This window comes from Leucopleurus acutus (genome assembly GCF_964270905.1).
Source record: "Leucopleurus acutus genome assembly, chromosome: 13".
NCBI classification, from domain to species: Eukaryota; Metazoa; Chordata; class Mammalia; order Artiodactyla; family Delphinidae; genus Leucopleurus; species Leucopleurus acutus.
In genome coordinates this window covers 56,338,210-56,361,038 of record NC_139155.1, presented here as the reverse complement: position 1 = coordinate 56,361,038, position 22,829 = coordinate 56,338,210, and the positions used below count along the sequence as shown (strand labels likewise).

Sequence of the window (22,829 nt, the reverse complement as noted above, 5' to 3'; positions counted from 1 at the left end):
TCAGGATTTGGAGCAGAGACATGGATTTGAAGACATTGAAAGTGTTTAATTCTCAGTTGAGATGTGGTTGGCTTTTGTATATTTGGAATAGAGCATTTATGGCACACCTCAGGGTAAGTGCTCATCGTTAAGTAAAATAAAATAGGAAGGGGGTCAAAGGAGTCAAGGGAGTTTGGGTTGTTGATTTGTTTTCGCTTTAAGAAAGCAGGATTCTTGGTTCCGTATATGCCTCTTTACGTAAAGTGAGTGTTGAGTGACTGGCATAATAAGCTATTCAGAAGAGCAAGATTTTAGATCTCCAACTGTTAGCCTTAAAAAAAAAAAAATCCCTTCAAATGCGTGTATTTTGCATTCATCCAGCAGCAGACACAGGAAAAAGGAAACAAAGCTCTTCGGTAAAAGTAGAGAGAGAGAGAGACACGGGGAGAGAGAGGGAGAGAGAGGGAGAGAGAGAGCGCGCGCACAAGACGGACGAGAAAGCAGGCACCCTCAGAGATGCAATTTTAGGAGAGCAAAATGATCGACCTTTTTAAGGCTGAGTGGGTTTCTTCAGTTTGTGTGCAAGTTTCAAGAAATGGAAGGACTGACCAGGTCTGAGTACAACTCTTTTATTACTTTGTATTTGGTGATAGTGTGTTGTTTGTTTAGGTGGGAGGGGTTTTTTGTGGGGGGGGGGAGTTTTTGTTATTTTCTTTTTTCTCTAAATAATGGCTAGCACAACTGAAAGGGCTAAAATCTGATGTGTGTACAGATGGTAAGAAAACAGGTAGAGACATCAGATACCTACACATCTGTGTCTGCAAGAGGCTGCATAGAATCTTTAATTGACAGAGGATCTAAGGTGCTGGATGCCATGAGAGGACATTGTGCGTCTTAATGGTTGAAATGCGATCCGTTGTTTTCCATGGCGAGAATCCTGAATGCTTACTGTTCCTTTGCAAAAGTAAAATTTCTGGATGGTTTGCGTTTCTGTGGATTTTCTTGTGGCTTTTTTTCCCCTGTTGGTTAAATAAGACTCCACAAAAGATCACTGAAGAATCATTCATAACAAGCATGAACCCAGAGATATTTTTTCAATGCAGGTACAACTATTTTTCAAAATTTTGTTCAAAATTATGTCAGCCTTTGCCCAGTGGGGTTTTCTTTCCCCAGCTGAGGTTTTCCTTCCTCTTATTTTAGAACAATTTAAATGATGTTAAATCAGTTTTTAAAAAACTACTTTATGTGAAGTGTGAGACAGTGCTGAGCAGTTCTGCTAGTGACTTTGGTTACTGTGATGTTTCCTTGCTGCCTTTTATAAAAAAAAAAAAAGTTAACCACATTGACGATTTTCTTTATTTTCAATTTAAATTGCCTTAATAATCCGGCAAAAAGTGTCAAGATTCTTGAATCTATTTCCTATTTGGCTTGTACAATCTTCTCGCTATTTTTCCCCGATATCTTAGTAGAGATGTCCCTCTTTCTTGATAGAAAAATGAGGTTACTTCTGCCTGATCCTACTTTGAATGTAGAATCAGTGATTCTGGTAATTCTCTCTCTGATTCTCTATAATTCTCTCTGTTACTCAGATCCCAGTACTGGGCAGGGGAGACAATTGGCAAAATATTCTGAGAAAGCAGGGGTCCAGAAAGAGTCAGTGGTAGTAAAAGAAAGATGAAAAATCCTTCCTGAAAGTTGTTAAACTTTATTATTCTTGGTCTGCAGTTTCATTATGCTAAAGACATTTTCAGCTATACCAAAAGTTCTTGGTTAGCCACAATCAAAGATTTCATGGCACAGACTTTCAGATCCCACAGAGTCCAATCTACTCATGGAAGGTATAGCATTGCTTAGCACAGAGTAAAAAAGAAAAACCAGCTTTGGATCGCTTAGTGGCCAGTGGACTTTATCTCCTCTTTCTCCATTCTCCTTAGAGGACAGTTTGCTTGGTTGAAAATTAAATACCAGAGCCCAGGGTAAATATTTACCATTCAGTAAAGAAGCATTCACCCATAATCTCTGGTCCATTTGAGATCATGCCTTTACATGACCTAACACAGACGTGATTTGTGAATGGTAGAACACACTGGTTTTTTGCTTACGGTTTTATAGGGGTCACTAAAATATATATGCAGTATGGCCAGCTGGCTTTGACTCGGTGGTTAGACTAGGTTTTTTACCATTTTAGTTTTAAATTCAAAAGCAACAACCTCTCTTGGTGGACTACTGTGCTCATTGGTGAGTTGAATCATGGAAAAATTCCATCTTTATTGTTCCAAACAGCTGAAATCAGAAACTTCATATGGTTCAAACTGTAGTACCTCTAACGGTCAGATTTTTTTCTGTCATTTGCCAGGATAGCTTGGTAGAGAAAAAAAAACTTGGCCTTTTCAGGTCAAATCAGGTTACTATTACTGAAATCCATAAGGAGTTATAAGACCTTACTATGATTTACGTTACTCATTTGAAACTTTGAATCCGTACGTTTTCCTGTTGGATAAAAATAACATGCATTTGGGACTTCACAACAACGGTTCACTTATCTGCTTCTAAAAACCATCTCGCCTCATCCCCAACCAGCAGGCTGTGTCCCTAGCTGCCATTTGGAACACATTAGGACACAGGGAAAAATCGTTTTACTCAAGTTTTGTAAATGCATATTTAAGTGTTTTAATAAATTCTTGGACAGAAACCACGGTAACGGGCGGGGGGCTTTAATTTTTTTCAGTGAATGATTTATTCTCCTTCAGCCCAATCCTGTTTGTAATTAAAAGGTAAAGATAAAGAGCTAATTACTGTTAAACAATTAGCAAAGGTAAAGGAGGGAATAGAGTGTAAGGAGATGCCCACCAGCTCATTCCTTCACTTGCCGTGACCAATTTCTTACTTACATTGTTTAACACTTTTATTTCTTGGGGAACACTCATATGACCAAGGAATGACCTCTTCTGATTCTCTGATCTTTTAAGTTTAAGAATATAAACGATTATCTTGTAAAAAAAAAAAAATTGGTTTTTTCCATCTGTTAAAGGTTAGCAATATTCCCTGCCTTGTTTCCATTTCTAAAATAGACTTCTAATTACACTCACAAAATGGGCTTTCTAGGTAAGTATACCTTTTCTTTCATGTACATTGCCACTCTTCTCTATCAGTTGGAGCTTCTACTCCTTGTTCTCCCAGAATTTGGAAACTTCCTACAAAATTCAGGCTTGTGCTATCACAGAGCTGTCGAGGAAGCAGAGTTATGTGGAGTCTAGAGTTACTGTATGTTGTACGCATGTGTCCAGGTCCATATATACACGTTACATCTGCACAGGCATTCCTGTACCCGTACTTCTAAAATATGCATTTATGCTTATGCTTTCTTTGATATCTGATTCATGACGTAAGATCTATTTCAAACGTACCATTTCACAAAGTCCACGAAAGAAGAATGACTGTAAAGTGGGGAAACAGACTTTTCATAGATCCTGCTAAAAAAACACCTTGCCTTGCTTTTAAAGCGATTATTTTAACTCTCAGACCACTAGTATGAACCAGCTGGGGGGGTCCTGCTTCCTTAGTGTAAGGATCAATCCCTTTCATACAAAGAGACATCCGACAACAATGAAAGGAAATGACTTCTGTTCCTCTCATTTTTTTTAACCACTGTTAATTATATACTTGCAGGATTGTCAAACTCCTCGCTGATTTTACTCTCCAAGTCTCTCAAACTTTAAGGTGTGTAATTAAAGAAGCAGGCAGGCTTTATTTTCTGTTTTTCAGAAAAATGATGGTTTCAGCGTTCCTGAACCTCCTCATTGCAAGGCCATCCGCTATACCTTCTCATTCACAAACTCTTCCCTGGAAGGTGGGCGTAGCATCTTTCCACCTACCTATTTCTCACCTAATAATCCCCTTACAGAACAACTGTTTGAGATTATTTAGTCCAACCTACTCTCTCTAAAAGTGGGAAAAATAAACCCTAAGGAAATACCTTGACTGACAAAGTGAGTCATCTCATCAGTGGCAGGCTGAGACTAGCACACTAACTGCCCAGCTACAGCCCTGTTCTTTTTCCCACTATGTCTTTCACATCTATGAAAACTTTTAAGGCTCTTTTCAAAGACGAACTCATCCTTTCTTACTCCATCCATTTAAGGCAGTGGGGTCAAGGTACAAGGAGGCAAAGAACTGATCTGAAAATGAGATTTGAAGCATGGTTTTGGCTTAAAAGGTTCACAAGAGATGAAGACAGTTGTTAACGAAATAATGACCTGAAGTTCGTAATTCTGGGGTTACAAATGGCAGGGTACGATGTTTAACTTCTAAGTAAAAGAAATGGGTCTGTTTCTCCTGTTATCCCTGTCGATCCCTCCTGCATCCCAATGGTTTTATTATAAGGAAACCCTGCACCGACGGAGGACAAAGTGAGCAAAATTGCTCCAAGTCGGGGTGTGTAATCTCTAGTCATTACACTCAGAGCCCTGGGACTGGATTGTGAGGATGACATACTTCTTTCTGGCATCTTCCACTATCTTGGCAGCCAGCTCCTCTCACCTCTCACCTCGCTTTCCTAGGATAAAAATTATTAACATAGCTGTAACCATATTTTTCAAAGCAATGTGTGTGTGTGTGTGTGTGTGTGTGTGTGTGTGTGTGTGTGTAATATGTGACACATAGGACATGCTATATTGGGATAATGGGAACAAATACATTAAATCAGCGTAAGTCTAGAAACTGTGAAACAAATAATGCATAGGAGATATCAAGGGCTACAGGTTGATCTCTTGGTTATTGCTTTTGAAATTCAAAAGTGAGAACATAGAAGATCTAGCTCTAAAGTTGAAAATGCTGTATGAAACGTTATATGGTGGCATCCGTGAGGGTAAAAATTGAGCACAATGATACCACATTCGTCTGCATACGTAGTCATGTATGTGTGTGGCCACTTGCTCTATCATTGAATATTTAGGGCAATAGTTCCTTGACTTTGTGTGTGCAAGAACCACCTTGAGGGTGTCTATAAAATGAGGATTTGTGGCATCGATCCAAGAGATTCTGATTCTGTAGATCTGGGAGGAGTCCAGTACAGAGATCAATGTAAGGACCAACTTGAACCTGATGCTAGGGAGCTATCAGACTAGATTCATAACTGTATTTACTGAAGGGGGCAGTAGAGTCTAACAGATGAAAACATTGGCTTTACTATCACTACTGAGCTCCCACATGACTTTGGGCTCCCTCTACTTAGTACTTCCATTTCTATATCCGCAAAATGGGCATAATGATATGACTCTTGTGTTTGTTAAGGTCTCAGAAAAATATTTCATTTCAAATTGGGGAAAGAAGTAAGAACTATGATGTGAAATGTTTTGAGTTTACAAATCCTCAGATGTTAGCATGCTTCACTGCTTCTTCACGTGTTTCATGTACCACTTTTTCTGTTACATTTTGCTTGATCGAACTTTCGTTACACCAAGGTTAGCCTGAACATATCCGATTCTGGGAAAGGAAAGCAGTCTCCCAATGTCGGATGACAAGTCTTCATCACAATGTAGATTTAAGGCTTCCTCACCCCATGTGCCAACTAAACACGTAAAGCTTTTGTCTGCAGATGAAAAGATCACAAAGGGTCAATCTTTCGATAGCTCAGCTTCTGTGGGTCAGGTTTTCCCCCACGGCTCGATATTTGCTAATGGAACACAATTTTTCTGGCCTCCTCAAGCTTTCGTGTGTGTTTAGACAAAACCTGCTTTTGTTTTCAGATCCTAAGTCTGTCAAGACCTGCTGCCTTATTCCAGGCAGCTTTGGGAAGTCCACAGGGCAAGTCTAATTAAGAGCAACAGCTATGGGGCTATCCACTCACCTCCTTTCTTGGGTCTCTGTTGAGTGTTTCTACCAAGGCAGCTTCAATGCGTGGGAGTTCTTCCACCGTTGCTGGCGGATGACAATAGGTCCTTGTCCATCACTCTTTCTCGCTCCTGTCTAAAGTCCCTGATCACTCCTGTTCGTTCTCAGACGCCAGCCCCATCACAGGCCACCTGCTGGCCCCGGCTGTACTACAGACATCAGTCTGACTGGCGGCCCCCAGCAGTAAATAAATACAGAGAGACGCCCCTTTTAAGTCCCTTAAAGGATCCCGACTACTTGTAATCCTTGGATAATTCATTTTTTTTCTTCTTCTTCTTCTTCTCTCCTAACTAGTAGAAGTTCAGCTGGCTTTTCGGTAACTCAGGGGGTGTCAGTGCAAGTAACTGTCATTTGTTTGCAAATGAACTTGAGCTTTCTGAAAATGATTCCCCTGTAAAATCTTCCCCCCGTCACACTCCTCCAGGCTTCTCGTGGATTTGACATTGTTTCCTGTTCTCCCACCTCTTGGAAGTATTTCATGGCACGCTGAGCAGACACTTTTAGTCATAAACGCCTATAAATAGCTGGTTTTCCTGCTTGCTGCCTTCTCTCTAAGGCTTTCACAAAGGAGGTGAACAAAGCCACTAGAAACAAGAACTCTCTGTGAGGGCTGTGTGGTGACGCTTATGAAAAATCCGATCTACAGGCCATCAATTACCGTGTGGGTCCCTTTGCCATATTTGACTTAGGCAATCACTGCCCAGTAAGAGAAACATTTTATTTCACGCCAGCTGATCTCCTGAGCTGAACAATCAATCAAAAATGTCTCAGATGAGCTTTCCTGCTTCTTTAAAAACATTTTGACTTTCACGCTGCTTTAAAAAAAAAAAAAAAATCCCAAAGCCAACAGCTGTTTCTTAGATTCTATTGGTAAATCTAGTCTAGGTGACCAATTCCTATGGCTATTCTGTGATAGGAAATGTGAAACTACTTCCACGTTCCTCCTCCGAACTGGCCTTGCTTATAGAGAGTTTCACTGTCTGGCCTGTCTTTGCTCTGTCTCCTATGTCACCCATCATCAGCACCCCCAAATCTCCCAGGGTGGTGTCATGGATCTCCCTGGAAGACTGCACTCAGCTAGGCAAGGCCATAATACCAGCCTTCACTGACCTCACTGAAATGACCCTTAGAAATCAGACACATGACATTAATTATACTCGTTCCCTTCCTCCACACCTTACTGAGCAAAGGAGAATTGGGCTTAGCTATTTTATTATATAATTTGGAATTCTATAATTCTCTAATTCTATTATAGAATTTGGAAACTCTCCCAAAACCATGTTTACAGCTGAGGAAACTGAGGCCTGGAGAGATTAACCAGCATTCCCTTGGCTCTTCGGTTGTAGAGAGGGGGGGTGGGTGTCTTCCTCAGTCCTCTCATCCCACCTGTTAGCGGTCCTCTATCATGGAGCATGAGATCGTCATTGATCTTGGTGTTCTGTCTACTCAAGAAGTTCTGCCACCAGCCCTGCTCCCTGCTTTTCCCACTCTAGGCACTGGGTTTAATGTGGTTTTGGTTTAGTCTGTTGCTAAGGTTTCTAGAAAGTACATCTCGTTAAGGCTTTCCTCTTTGTGAACTGAACACGCACAGTCAACACAAGTATGGGAAAGAACTTCAAAGGACAGTTAGCTCAGTGCTTTTGACATTTTTAACCATGGAATTCCTTGTTCATATAAAGCAGAATATATTAAACATAAAGCAGTCCCCACTCTGTATTCATGGGTTCTGAAGATGGAAAATATTAGAAAAATAAATAAATTTCAGAAAGTTCCAAAACGGAAGCTTGAATTTGCCTTGTGCCAGCAGCTATTTCCGTAGCATTTCCATTGCATTTACAACTATTTTCAGAGCATTTACACTGTATTAGGTATTATAAGTAACCTAGAGATGATTTAAAGTACACGAAGATATGCATAGGTTATATGCAAATACTGCACCATTTCAAAGAAGGGACTTGAGCGTCCCTGGGTACCAAGAGATGACTGCAGTGCTCACACTGAAGCAAGACTAGGAGAATTCAAATCCAAATCCCCTTCCCTCCCATCCACTGCCCTGCATCCAAGTTTCCCTGAAGGGGGGGGGGGGGGGCTTCCAAAGCACAGTCTGAAATTTGTTGCCCATTCCTTAAGCGGATCTTAGCTAAGGAAGAGTTTAATGATTGGTGGGGGGGGGGGCGGGAGGAGACACAGGGATGGGAGGGACCAGGATGGGGCAGAGGAGGGGAGTCTGTATCCACTCTTGATAAACCAACTCTTGACAAGTCAGAAAAATCAGAAAACCCTGATGAAGTCCAAAAGATGTCAGTTAACTGTCCCAAGCTTGGTAAATTTAATTGGCAGCTCTCCCAGGCTGCAGTCCAGCTGCCCTGTCTTCCCTGAAAACGACAACTGATCATGGGTGCCAAGAGTTCCTGGTTGGCTCACAGTATGAAAGCACTTCTTGACTCCAACAGACAAGTTCTTATGTCACCTTCATTCCTTTTCCTCAGCTGTGACCCAGAGAGAGGGACTGACTTTTCTACGAACAGACAGGCCTTTCAGCCCCAGGCCAGTGCTCAGCCCGTACACCATACTGAACACTTCCCCATCTTCATCACACGCTTGATGTACTCACATGGGGTAATGAACGATGGCAATGATCATAGGTCAATGATGAAGGAGAAGAAGGAGAAAAAAGGGAGAAAAAGAAGGACTATAATTTACTGAGAAATTTCAATAGGCCTATGCTTAACTTATATTGTCCCTATTTCTGAAAGTTACTAGGGTAGCGGTTCACACCCTCATTTTATACAAAATGGAGGTAATTAATTTGCCCAAGATTATATTGCTGGTAGGTGACAGAATGGAGATTTAAACCTTGATCCGTCTGATTCCACAACCTGTTCACTTCCCATCGTACCATGCTGCCTCTGCTTGGTAAATATTCCCTCTGATCTTTTCCTGACGAATTGTTTCTCAATGAGAGTTTATTTTAATGACAATTTTTTAAATGATTAACTATAATTAAAAAACAGATTCTACCTCTATGATTAGGTGTAGTTTGGAAAGTGGCCATGTTAGAAAGTAACATATGAGATTCATTTGCAAAGTCAGATGTCTAATGTAAATTGGAGTAGAACAGTATCGTTCCATATAACTGGAAAATTACATCTCAGCCTATGAAAGAACCATCACTCAAAGGTGTTGTGCTTATTCTCTTTTCAATGAGAAACAATACAGTTTATCCCTTGAGACTGCCAACCTGATTGTAGTTATAACGTTATTAAAACACCATAAGGTTATGTCCCAATTGGAACTGTCTGCCCATTTAATATCCTTTGCTTGTATTAATTTGGGGATGTTTTCTTCTACAAGAATTAACTTCGCTGAAACGGCGAGGAAGGAAACGAGGAATCCCCAAACCCAATTTCTCTATAACAGTGTGACTTTATACTTTTGTCCTATGGGGATACCAGATAGTTATCTCCAAGGCATGTTTTGAGCCAGAATTCTGCTGGGTGCGTGAGCTCCACACATCCCAAATTGTTAACTAAATATTTGGGGAGTTCACAAACTTTACTATTCGTTAAAATTATCACAGGTCCAAAGGAAAAGATATGTTTCCCTAAAGGTCAACCTTTAGAATGCTTCTTAATTACTTATATAACTGAATCAAGTAAGCCATGTAATTAATACCCAGTGCAGAGGACACTTGTGTATCAGTTGAAGGTGGCCGGGGGCTACAGATATCCAATAAATAGTGCTGTTAGGGAATATTAGCAGAGTTTAAACTAAATTTCTATAATAGATCATACAGAACACTCAGGCTTTTGAAATCCATCAGGATAAAAGGTACCATACTCAGTTATGAATCTGGAAGGCGTGGAGAACTTAATATCCTACTTTTCAGCTCATGTTGGACTTTTCCTCATGTACATGTCTCTCATCACAGAGAATTCAGTGTTCTAGCAAGCCCTTATTTAATGCCCTCCCCCTTTGCTTAAGCCCAGATGAAGTTCGTTTAAAGTAATGGATACAGTCTTAATGTTTCCACAGCCTTCACTTTCTCTTGGTTCAATATTTTATAAAATATCCCCATGCATAAGAAGGAAATGTTAATTATTCACTTCACAGGGACAGGTAAGTAACTAAGAAATGAAAGAACTCACTAAAATTAAACAAGGCCAATTTCATCTCATTGATGTTTTTGAACACTGTACTTCTCAGAGTCAACCAGCGATGATTTCACCCAACTGTCATAATATGTAGTCTCTTCGCGTTACCTACATCGTGAGCGTATAATGAAAAATTCTGTTAAATCATTTACGAGGACAGCCTTCTCAACATCTTTCACTCAACCAAGATTTATTTAGCACCTGTTTGACCCACACTGAACTCTGGGAGAGGTGACTGCATAAACGTGGGAAAGGGAAAGACCAGTGTGGGGAAAGGCAACCAGGCTTCCTGCCCCGGAGGCAGTGGGGCTGCCCAGGCCCTGAGAAGAAATCTGCTCAGACAGCAAACCTGCTGTGGGGAAACCATCCTAGCGTCCACGTAGCATCGTGTGCTCGTCCAGCAGCAGGCTGGTAGGATGGGACCACCACACTGTGCCCCCAGAGAACTGAGATGCCGCTGGGGCACCCATAGTTCACAGGCACGAGAAGAGCAGAGGGACAGCAAATCGGGAGAGAACCCAGGGAATAACAGATGGGTTTATCACACCAAAACCCAACTGTATACCCAGCTCATACCCCTGAGGGGGCAACTGTTAGGTAGGAAGATATTTCCTAACAAAGCCATCGGATCCCAGGCAAGGTGAAGACCTTCTCGTTATTAAAACTATGTAACGAGAGGCTGGCTGAACATGTCAGGGACAGAGCGAAGGAAATTTCCCTATTTGGGGAAATGAGGGCAGGTGGCCCCCAGGGTTCCTTTCAAATCAGATAGTCTCAGCACACAGTGCTGTGCAATATGGTAGCCACCAGCCACGTGTGGCTATTTCAATTTACATTAATTAAAGTGAAATACAAGGAAAGATTCAGCCCCTCGGTCACCATAGCCACATTTCTAGTACTCAGTAGTCACATGTGACTGGCGTTTACCATATTGAACGACAAAGATATAAAACCTGCCCGTCACTACAGAAAGTTCTATTGGACTGCGTGGTTCTAGCTGTTTCTTGTCTATTTTAATATACTGAGTTCTACTAGATTTGGGCTTTGCCCCAAGAAGGTAACATCGTGTTGTGATGTCCCAGCGCTTAGAGGTGTCAGAACCAGGTGGCGCCCGGGTGAGAGCTGCCGTGGGAATGCCTGTTTTCCGCCACCTACTCACGACAATGGCATCAGATAAACCACTTCACCACTCATATCTTCTAGTTCTTCCTTTAGAAAAATATCTTGCCGAGTTATTGTGAAGAGTAAATTCTTTAAAGTACCTAGCGTTCAAAAAGCACAACTAACTTTTGACTGGAAACACAAGAACGAGCCTGGGATTTTGCCCAGATTCTCACCCACCATTTATCAGGACTTGCCATGCCCGGGGCCCTGCTCTGGGCGCAGAACGCGCAGTGTTTCCCCGGATCTCCCCAACCGCCCTGGCGCTGGCCCCTCCAAGGAGCCTGCTCAGCTCCCACTCTGCCTTTTGTACCTGGCTGACCATGAGCTGCCCAGGCAGTACCCAGCACAGCACTTCCATTCACACTCTGAGCTTTGGGCCGAAGCTCTCGCTCGGACAGTAACCCTCACGTGTGATCCTCATTCATGAAAGAGGGCTGCCAAAATTCTCTCCTACTCACAGTGATTTGTAAATTACAACGTTGTGGCACCTCTGGGAGCTGCCGCTGGGTGCCAGTGGATTCAGAAGTTGGCGATGCCTGGTATTATCTGCTACAGCCAGCCGCACGGCTGATGCCAATCAGACGGGCCACCCTCCCCCGACAACAGGTACCGATTGCACGTTACCTGAGGCACTCCCGCATCCCTCACCTTCTGCTGCCTTTGACCAAACGGCAAGAGCTTTCTAGAGAGGCCCTTGGAGTATTCACTACGGGTTATTTGGGGGCAGTGTTTACTTCAGCCCTATTCACTGAGAAGAGTGGGCACCTTCCCGCTGCCCATGAAAAAAATCAATGTACCAATGGATGGGTGTCAATGAGAGACTTAGCACACCATTCTGAGTTGGAAATAAGAGTCACCTGCTTAGATAAGAGGCAGCAATCTCATGGAATAATAACCAGCACGTACGTTGTAGTCTTCTGTTTTAACGTAACCGGTATTACCAAAAACGTGCCGTCTGGCCACATTTGTTTACTTTCCAAACGTCAAAAGCCGTATTTTCTCACATTGTTCTCTGAAACCAAGTGTTCTTTGGCCAACTTTGAGGCCTAGAAAGAGATTGCTTCAGCCCCACAAGCCAGAAAAATGCCATTGGTGGCAGGCCAGTTGGAAAGCTTGCTTTCCAGAATAGGCCTTTCTAGAAAAGCTTACAAGCCAGGGCTCCCTAATACAGACCCTCAGAGGAAGAGGGTTTCCAGGCCTGGAGCATCTCGGGAAGGTTACTTATGGTGCCGGGGCTGCCCAGAAGCAGAAGTGACGAGCTTGCACATCTGACTGACTTTGGAAGTAACCCTACCTTGAGAAGACCGTTGGATGGGGTGGAGGAGAACTCAGATGCAGGAAGCCAGGGCACACCCATTCACCTAATTCAGTGCTCCTAGCCTGCGACTGTGGACAGATAGGACACGTAGTCCCCAAGAATGGACTCTAGGGGGTCGTGAACTCCTGAATTTAACAATTGAGGAGGGGGTTGTTTGTGTTCATCCTGTTCTGGAGAAGAGTCCTTAGCTTTTAGCATGTCCCCAAAAGACTTAAAGGGCTACTAACAAGTTTAAATTATGATATCCTTAAAATTAGGTAGCTTTTCCCCCAGATGATCCAGCAATCCCACTCCTGGGCATATATCTGGAGAAAAACGTAATTCAAAAAGACACACACACCCCAATGTTCACAGCAGCACTGTTTACAATAGCCAAGACATGGAAGCAACCTAAATGTCCATCCACAGATGAATGGATAAAGAAGATGCGGTACATATATACAATGGAATATTACTCAGCCATAAAAAAAGAATGAAATAATGCCATTTGCGGCAATATGGATGGACCCTAGAGATGATCATACTAAGTGAAGTCAGACAGAGAAAGACAAACATCATATGATACCACTTATATGTGGAATCTAAAAAAAGGATACAAATGAACTTATTTATAAAACAGAAATAGACTCACAGAGATAGAAAGAAAACTTATGGTTACCAAAGGGGACAGGGGGAGAGGGATAAATTAAGAGTTTGGGATTAAAATATACACACTACCATATGTAAAATTGGTAACCAACAAGGACCTAGTGTATAGCACAGGGAACTAATACTCCATATCTTGTAATAACCTACAGTGGAAGACAATGTAAAAAAAAGACTAGATAGATAGATATAACTGAATCACTTTACTGTACACCTGAAACTAACACAACATTGTAAATCAACTATATTTCAAGAAAAAAAATTTTTAATTAGCTTTTTCCTTAAAAAGTTGAAGTTGATGACTTTCCTTCTTCCTTGTAACATCTCATTAGAAAAGCCTTTTGGGTTACAACCTTAGAATACTTCGAGGAATGGGGAATTTTTCAAGAATTATTATTGTGGGTGCCTATTACCTGAAATAGATAGATCCTGTGTTGGAACTTGGAGATCCTGTTACAAAGTAAAGTGTGTGATAGGATTTATCGTAAAGGAGCTCTTCCTGAGTGATCAATTCAAGTAACAAAAAGTGAGGTTCTGCTGTGTACAAGAGCTGAAGCTGAGATGAGAGGGGAATTCAAAGATTTGTAAAATAGCTCATACTCTTAGAGAGTTTGTAGTCTAGTGGGACACTGGGTGGTTAGATAAATAGAATACAAGGCAAAGTAAGAAGCAGTATGAAGATACCTGAACAAGGAATATGGAGGTTGATAGGAAGAAAAATTCCAACCTGGGGTTTAGGAAAGAGGATAAAGAAGAAACGTTTCCCCATTTGAAACACTATGTCTCTGAAGCTTTGGTATCATTTCTTTGGAAGCACATTGGTAGGGATTTCTCTTAGCTTTTGCCCATTTTTACTAATCTCTCAGTAATTTATCTCTGTATCTCCCATGCCTGACTTAGTGCCTAACAAACACCATTTATGTATGTATGGAAGGATGGATGGACAGATGGGTGATGGATAGGTGGGTGGATAGGTGAGTAGGTGGATGGATGGATGAATTAATAGGCAAGTGGGTGGGTGGGTGAGTGGATTGATGGATGGATGGATCACAGGCAGGAGAGAGGAAAGGCACAGAGAGAGGGAGAGAAGAAGAAATAGAATTCACAACATCATAGTAGTTATTTCACCAGCCAGCTCAGTTCAGAGTCTTGTGGGAGAGGAGTTTAGAAAGGTCAACATCTCCATGGATCAGAAGTCTGGGCACAGTCTAGCTCAGCTGAGTGGCGTGCTCAAGGCCTTCCAAGGCTGAAATGAAGATATCAGCTGGGCTGGGCTCTCATCTGCAGGCTCTGGGGAAGATTCTACTTCCAAATGAATTTAGGCAGAGAGCGGAATTCAGTTCCCCGCGGCTGTACAACTGAGGTCCTTGCATCTGCAAGCCACCAAACGTCGTATCAAACCTCTGATCGTGCTTTGAATCCCTCTGACTCTCTCTGCCACATCTCTCTGACTTTCTCTTCTGCCCTCAGCCAGGAGAAAACTCTTCTTTTACTTTTTAATTTTATTTTATTATGGTAACATAGACACAACACCCCTCTTCTTTTAAGGGCTCCTGTGATTACAGTGGGTCCCCCCACATTAATCCAGTATAATCGACTTCTTTTAAGATCACCGATCAGTAACGTTACTGACATCCGCAAAGTCCCTTTTGCCATGAACCAGAACATATTCACGGGTGTGACAGCAGGGGTTAGAGATCATGGGAGTCAAAATTATGTCTGCCATAATAGTTAACAACAGAGTGCACATAAATAGTAAATTGGTGAGGAGGGCACTTTTAGTGACAGTCATGCCATTCAAAGGCATGCAGTCAGTTTTAGGAAGATAAAGTACAGCTTTGGATCCAGACAGCTGTGTTCAAACCCTGTGTTTTACAGATTAGGCAACTTTGAGTGAGTTATTGAACCTCTCTCTGCCATGGGCTCCTCCTTTGTAATATGGTGGTAATAACAATCCCTATCACGTGAGAAGATTAAATGGGTGAATGTAATATAAAAGATGTAGAACAACGCTTGGAAAGGGAGCATTGTATATTATATAATGCCTCAAGCAATGCTATGATTATTACTATTAAGTGTGAAAACATGGCGGTACCAACATGAACTGAAACAAGGCAGATTTAAGAGACATTGCGGAAGTTACCGTTAGAGGACACAATTTCGTTTAGTCAGGCTTTTGAGGAAGTGAAATCCTACAGCATCTGTATTCGTTTCCTATTGCTGCTATAACAAGTAACTGCAAATCTAATGATTTAAACACAAATTTATTATCTTGCAGCTCTGGGGATCAGAAGTCTGAAATGGGTCTCACCAAGCTAAAATCATATCAGCAGGGCTGTGTCCCTTCTGGAGGCTCCAGGGGAAAATGCATTTTCTTGCCAATTTTCCAGCTTCTAGAGGCTGCCTGTATTCCTTGACGCCTGGCTCCGCCTTCATCTTCGGAGCCGGCAATCACATCACTCTAATCTCTGCTTCTGTGGTCACGTCGTCTTCTCTGACTTTCCTGCCTCCCTCTTTCACTTACAAAGACCCCTGTAATCACATTGGGTTCATCTGGACAATCCAGGATTATCTCCCATCTCAAAATCATTAACTTAATCACCTCTGCAAAGTCCCTTTTGCCACGTAAGGTAACACTGTCACAGTTTCCCTGGCTTTAAACGTGGGCATCTTTGGCGAGCCATTATGCCACCTGCCACAGAATCCACCACCTCATCTGTGATATGTTTTTTGAACCTAATCATTTTTGAAACTTTGTATGAAAAGTGTGTGAAATCATCTGCCCAGAGCATATCAGCTAAATGAGATCAATGTACGCATTCAGTGGTCCTGGAGACTTCTTTCACGCGGAGATGGACTAAAAAGGCATCAATTTCTGTGTTTGTTAGATTAGTTTAAACTATTTGACTATTTAGACTATTTAAACTATGTTAGTCTATTTTAAGCCATTTTAAACAACTATTGGGTCTAGATTCCTCTTTGCCCATGTGTTATATATTTGCTGCTTTTTTAAAATTTAGAATGTTTAATATTCACTTAAACTTACACTAAAATGCCAATTCTTCATATCACTTGAAGACATCTTTCCAATATCTATATGTAAATACGTACATTTTACACATTTGCAATTAACATGTTGCATGTATTTTTGCCTTTTTTTGTACATAATATAATTTTTAAATCAAATACTTGTGAGCATTAACTACATGTCAGGTACTCTGTTAAAGACTGGGCATACAAAGTTGAAAAATACAACTTCTACACTCAAGGATTTCTTACCATAGTGGGAGAGAGGAGGGATGCTGATGGTAAGAATTTTTTTTTTTTAATTTTTATTGGAGTATAATTGCTTTACAATGTTGTGTTAGTTTCTGCTGTACCATGAAGTGAATCAGCTATATGTATGCATATATCCCCTCCCTCCTGGATCTCCTTCCCACCCCACCCCCCATCCCACCCATCTAGGTCATCTCAGAGCACCGAGCTGAGCTCCCTGTGCTATATAGCAGGTTCCCACTAGCTAGCTACTTTACACATGGTAGTGTGTCTATGTCACACCTAATCTCCCAGTTCATCCCACCCTCCCCTTCCCCCCCATGTCCACATGTCCATTCTCTACATCTGCGTCTCTATTCCTGCCCTACAAATAGGTTCATCTGTACCATTTTTCTAGATTCCACATATATGCGTTAATATACGGTATTTGTTTTTCTCTTTCTGGCTTACTTCACTCTGTGTGACAGACTCTAGGTCCATCCACATCTCTACAAATGACCCAGTTTCGTTCCTTTTTATGGCTGAGTAATATTCCCTTATATATATGTACCACATCTTCTTTACCCATTCAAAAGGACAAAACATGTTTAAAATATACAGAATTGCCTAGGCTTGGAGGTTGAATGACTTGGTTGTCAGGAAAGAGAAGAGTAGAAATGAAGACCAATTTATGGTTTGAAAAATTGGATGCATGTCAGTATCTCCAACTGAGATAGGTAATCTGGGAGAAAAGATAAGTTGGGATGGAAAAGATGATATAGTTCTAGACATCTTGAATCTGATGTGTCTATAGAATATCCAGTTGAAGGTGTCCCGTAGGCAAGCTTTCACTTATCTGAATATTATTTAGAAGGATATTACAATAATTCAGACAAGAGATGATTGTGGTTCAGACTAAGCTAGAAGCAATAAAGATGGAGAGAAGTAAATGTATCTTTCTACCATATCTTTAAGGTGCCAGGTTGGTCAAAGGTCCTCAGGTGAGGAAGACAGAAAAGTGAAGGCAGCTGAATTTATGAGTCTGGAGTTCAGGAAGCTGTCAGGGCTGGAGGAAGATTAGCTGGGAGTTATCACGTAGAAGGTAGAGGAAAGTTTGAGTGAATGAGATCACATTGGGACATGTATGTTAGAAGGTGAGGCAGCACAGACCAGTTTCCTAGGTTACACAGATATTTAAACACAGACAGGTAGCAAAGGAAAACCATGCTAATGGGTCAGCAAGATCAAAACAGCGTGGAAGTAAAGGGAGAACAGGATTTCAAGAAATAGGAAAAGTTGAACAAGGTCAACTACCAAAGAGGGATCGAGTCAGACCTGGAATGAAAAGTCTATCAATGAATCTGGCAATTAAGAAGTAACTATTTAATTTGCCAGTAGTTTCATAATTATCATAACGTATCATTTTGTATATATACATTGTATGCATATATATGTTTATCATTTTAATAAATGCTTATTATTTTTAATGTCTAGCATTTTAATAAAAATACTGTGGCTATTAAAGTATGCTAACACACCATGGTGAGAATACTGATTTCTCAATTATTTCGCATTTGAATTTTTTTTACATTTTTCACCATTATGAATAATGCCTTAAACGTCTTTTTCAATAAAATGTGGACAGTTTTTTCTGGTTAGTATTCCCAAATATTATGCACTCGTCTTACATTCAAAAAAAGAAGAAGTTCAAGTAAATCTTAGTATCTTCAAATAATTTAAAAATTCTGATTTTGAATAATTATTCTGCAGACTTGTTTACCCTTTCCGTTGTTTTCAGATGGAGACAGTCACAAACATTTGGACTATGGTCTAGCATGGAACGCACACTTCCAAAGCCAGCATTTCCTCAGTACATTACATCCTGAAGTCCTATTGATGCAGCATTATAGTGAATGATCTCCAGAGGGATCTGTTTCCTTTCTCTGCATTACAAACCATTTAACACCCATGAGTAACAGGTTTCTTCCCTTGCAAAGGACTAAAGTAATTTCCCATTTATTAGCTATTTTTGTTGACCTCACTTCACTAGAGATCCTCAATCTAAGTTTTATTTTAGCAATCGCAATTCTCTCGTCTAATTAACAAAAAAATTGGGCCATTGCCTCAGTGGCCTGCATTCAACCCTATTTTGACTGGCGATTTTCTAATAATATCTCATGCTCCTTTCCACCCCTGTACTTGTAACAGTAGTTTCTGTTCCACTGAGTTCATTCTCTTTGCCCCCATTCTGCTCTGTTTGTTTTTCTTTTCCCCTCACATTTCTTTTTTCTTTTCCTGTATCTACTTAGTAACCTATCCAAATCTTTCACTGTTACAAATGCCTCACGAAGCATCCAATTACTTAATCAGTAGAAATTCCTGGACTCGCTGGGCCAATGGGAATGCCAGATGGTAAGGCTTTTTGCACGTTACCAAGTGGCCTCTAGAAAGGGTCCCTGAATTTTCACCCCAGAAGCAGTTTCCATTCTTGACACCCTTCTTAGAAGATTCTTCTCTATCGTGATTCCAAGCCCACCTCTCTTTCTTTAACTTGGATGTAGAGCTATGTGAAATAAATCAAATTTTTCTTCTACAAGGCAGTCCTTCAAATGTTTGATTAAAACTGTTGTTCGCTTCCCTGGTGGCGCGGTGGTTGAGAGTCCGCCTGCCGATGCAGGGGACACGGGTTCGTGCCCCGGTCCAGGAGGATCCCACATGCCACGGAGCGGCTGGGCCCATGAGCCATGGCCGCTGAGCCTGCGTGTCCGGAGCCTGTGCTCCGCAAAGGAGAGGCCACAACAGTGAGAGGCCCGCGTACCGCAAAAAAAAAAACAAACAAACAAACTATTGTTCGCCCATAAGTCTTCATTTTTCTATCTTCAAAATACCTAGTTCCTTCAGCAATTCTCTGAGAATAGGACATCAAGCTCTTTTAGCTGACAACAGACAAATTGTATTTGGTTCCAAGAAAAGCAGCATCTCTCTTAACTTATGATATTATTTTGTGAACAATATTTCAGTTGAATTTGGACTTCACAGCACCCTTTGAAAATCTTTGGATATGAATACCCTACTTCTGTCAAGGTACCAGCTCGTCTGGCAGCCATGCCAACCTGTCTCATACTCAGATAAAAACTGTGAGCCATTCATTCACATGAAATCATTTTGACATGTTTGTCTTACCTTGTACTATGCGCTTAGGTGGTTTAACATAATGTAGACTATTATGTTTATCTTTATTAAATGTCATCTTATAAATACAAATGTGTCTTTCTAGCCCAAGGTCACTCCTTACTATTGTGCACAGTCTAATTCTAGAGAACATCATTTATATTAGTAGTTATCTTAGTTATTTATTTATTACCATAATTTTCCAGAAAATAACAGCAGAGTCTTGAGGAGGGGACAGCTTGTTTCTAATTCACCCACCTAAAAGTGCCATTTGGATGACCAGAAAGAATGCTTCCACTGTCAAAACTGGAGAAATACTAAATCTAAAATCCAGTATTTTAAATATTTTCCCAAGATGTATTATATTCTAAATCTCATAATAGTGTCTAATATATCACCATGGAAGTTGATGATTAAAAAACTGTTCAGAATAGGGCCAAAAAGAAAGGCTTATGCGTACCACTAAAGACCATTCTCCATTTTTTCTTGATATTATTTATAGACCATCTAGGAAAAGCCATTCAACCAGTTGTGAATCTCCTATTCAGTCCACATTTTTTTATTCTGTTCAAAAATGTATCACTTTATTACTGGTATTATTGGGGAGGTTCATAATATGCGTTTATTGGGGAAACTTTGTAAAATACATAAGAAAATAAAGAAGATAATCAAAATCACCCAGAGATGATCACTGTAAATATTTTTGTGTTATTGCTGTTCTTTGAAAATACTGATATCACTAAGACTCTGAATAAGCTCACCAAAAAGAGAAAAAGAAAGCATAATATAAACACTATTAGGAATGAAGACAGGAACAGGGATAAATTTACAGTAGCTATTAAATCTATCATAGGACTAGAACAGAAATAGATTTTATACCAATATATTGAAAACGTAAGTGGATAATTTCTTAGAAAAACAAATTATTCAAAACTCAGTAAAAACAAGAACCTTGAATACACCCCTAACAGTTTAAGAAACGGACACATTAGTTTAACATTTACTCAGAAAAAGAAAGACCAGACCCAAACAGTTTCATGAAACCAGCGAGAAAATGTTAATTGCCGTCATATAAAAATTCTTCTAGAGATATGAACAAAGAAAAGATGCCCAGTTCATTTTAGGATTTCGTATAGTCTTAACTGGATGATGGCAGTCTGAGAAAGGAAAATTGTAATGCAATTTCTCTCACGAACCTGATGCAAAAACTCTTAATAAATATTTCAATAAAATTCACTAATTATAAATAATGTAAAATAACATGACCAGACGGGATTTATTTGCTAATGAAAGGAAGCCTTAGCATTAGAAAAATAATTCATAGAATTCACAGCAACTAGGAGGTTAAAGGAGAAAACACACATGACTATCTCAATATATGCATAAAAGACATTTCATAATATTCAACAGCCATTAAGGATTTAGAAAAAAAGTAAAACAAACTAGTAATAGAAAACAATTCTTAAAGTATATCTACATATGTATAGCTACAGAAACTTCATGTCATATCAGATCATAAAGATATTCCTTTTAAATCCATGAAAATGATACACCTCTTCTAAAATGTGTTGAGCTAGATTTTGGCCACTGGTTCTTTTTTTATTGTTATTGAGGTATAACTGACATATAGCGTTATATTAGTTTTAGGCGTACAACATAATGATTCAATATTTGTATATACTGCAAAAATGATCACCACCAGAAACAGAGACACAGACGTGGAGAACAAACATACGGACACCAAGGGGGGAAAGCCGGGGCGGGGGGGGTGGTGGTGGTGGGGTGAATTGGGAGATTGGGATTGACATGTATACACTAATATGTATAAAATAGATAACTAATAAGAACCTGCTGTAGAAAAATAAATTAATTAAATTAAATTAAAAAAAAAAGATCACCACCATAAGCCCAGTTTACATCTGTCACCATACACAGTTAAAAAAATTTTTTCTTGTGATGAGAACTTTTAAGATCTACTCTCTTAGCAACTTTCAAATATGCAGTGCAGGATTATTAACTATAATCACCATGCTGTACATTACACCCCAGGACTTCTTCATTTTATAACCAGAAGTTTGTACCTTTTGACCATCTTCACCATTTCACACAACCACCACCCCCCGCCTCTGGCAACCATCAATCTGTTCTCTGTATCTATAAGCTTAGGGTTTTTTTTTTAAATTCCACATGTAAGTGAGATCATACAGTATTTGTCTTTCTCTGTCTGACTTGTTTCACGTAGCATAATGCCCTCAAGGTCCACCCATGTCACAAATGGCAATATTTCATTATTTTTTATGGCTGAGTAAATATATATATATGCATGCCACATCTTCCTTATCCATTCATCCATCAGTGGACACCTAGGTTGCTTCCATGTCTTGGCTATTGTGAATAGTGCTGTAATGAACATGGGGGTGTTGGCCACTGGTTCTTTGATGACATTTTTCTGTTGACATTTTCTGTTTCATGTCTGTCTACAGCCCATCCTCTAGGATTTTCCCCTAGAAAGGTTCATTTGAGCAATAGTACCCAAATTCTGGCATGTCCAAAGCTCTTTTTACTTGAGTCTTTACATTGGAAAGAGCTTAACTAGACAGAGAATCGTTGGCTCCTGCTTTCTTAGCTCAATCTCTTGTAGATGCTGCTCTGTTCTGCGCTCAGGTTACATGTTTCTGCAGCTAAGTCTAATGTCCACCTCATTTTCTCTCCCTTAACCTCATTTTATCTTTTTGCTTGACCACCTAAAGGATTCCTTTCAAAACTTTTTCTGAGACATTTCTTTACACTGACCGTTCTGAATGACGTCTCACTGATAAAATGGTTACCTTTTCATTAAATAGATTTTAGACTTTTTATTTCAGAGAAGCTCTCTTGCCTTATATTTTAAGATAATTACTCTATTCCATTGGTTTGACTTTCTTTGCGAATCACAGCTACGCATATGTTGGCTATATTGCCTTGTTTCTCTAATCCTTCTTTATCCTTTTTATCTCGGCACCATTTCTGTGCTCTTTTCGTTCTTGTCTTTTGTGTCCCTTTATTGACCTTCCTTTCCTTCAATTCTGCCAGTTCCTATTTCAGATCCTCCAGCTGTCTACCAGCAACCTTCGTTTTCTCACTTTTTCCCCTGAGTTCTTATCATTCTGCTTTGTGATCTTCCTTTATAGCTGTAATTGCTTCATGAATTACTGTTTCTAAGTTGGGTTATGCTTTTAAACTTCGTGGCAACATATTTTCCTGGTACATTT

The 22,829-nt window shown here is 40.3% G+C and overlaps 1 protein-coding gene across 13 annotated transcripts in view; it reads left to right on the top strand.

Moving 5' to 3' along the window:
- The window catches only part of DLGAP1 (DLG associated protein 1), a gene marked incomplete at both ends in the record, with an annotated part of 319,449 nt that overhangs the window by 5,612 nt on the left and 291,008 nt on the right, over positions 1–22,829 (top strand). For 5 of the 13 annotated variants that reach the window (XM_082852571.1, XM_082852578.1, XM_082852577.1 and 2 more), the window contains one exon: positions 21–113. The exons of 3 other annotated variants lie outside the window; for them this stretch is intronic. In XM_082852571.1, the coding sequence (XP_082708697.1) occupies positions 21–113 (93 nt within the window). Of the gene's footprint in view, positions 1–20; positions 114–516; positions 592–22,829 lie in introns of those variants that run through there. 5 more of the 13 variants (XM_082852580.1, XM_082852579.1, XM_082852576.1 and 2 more) reach the window with 1 other exon arrangement.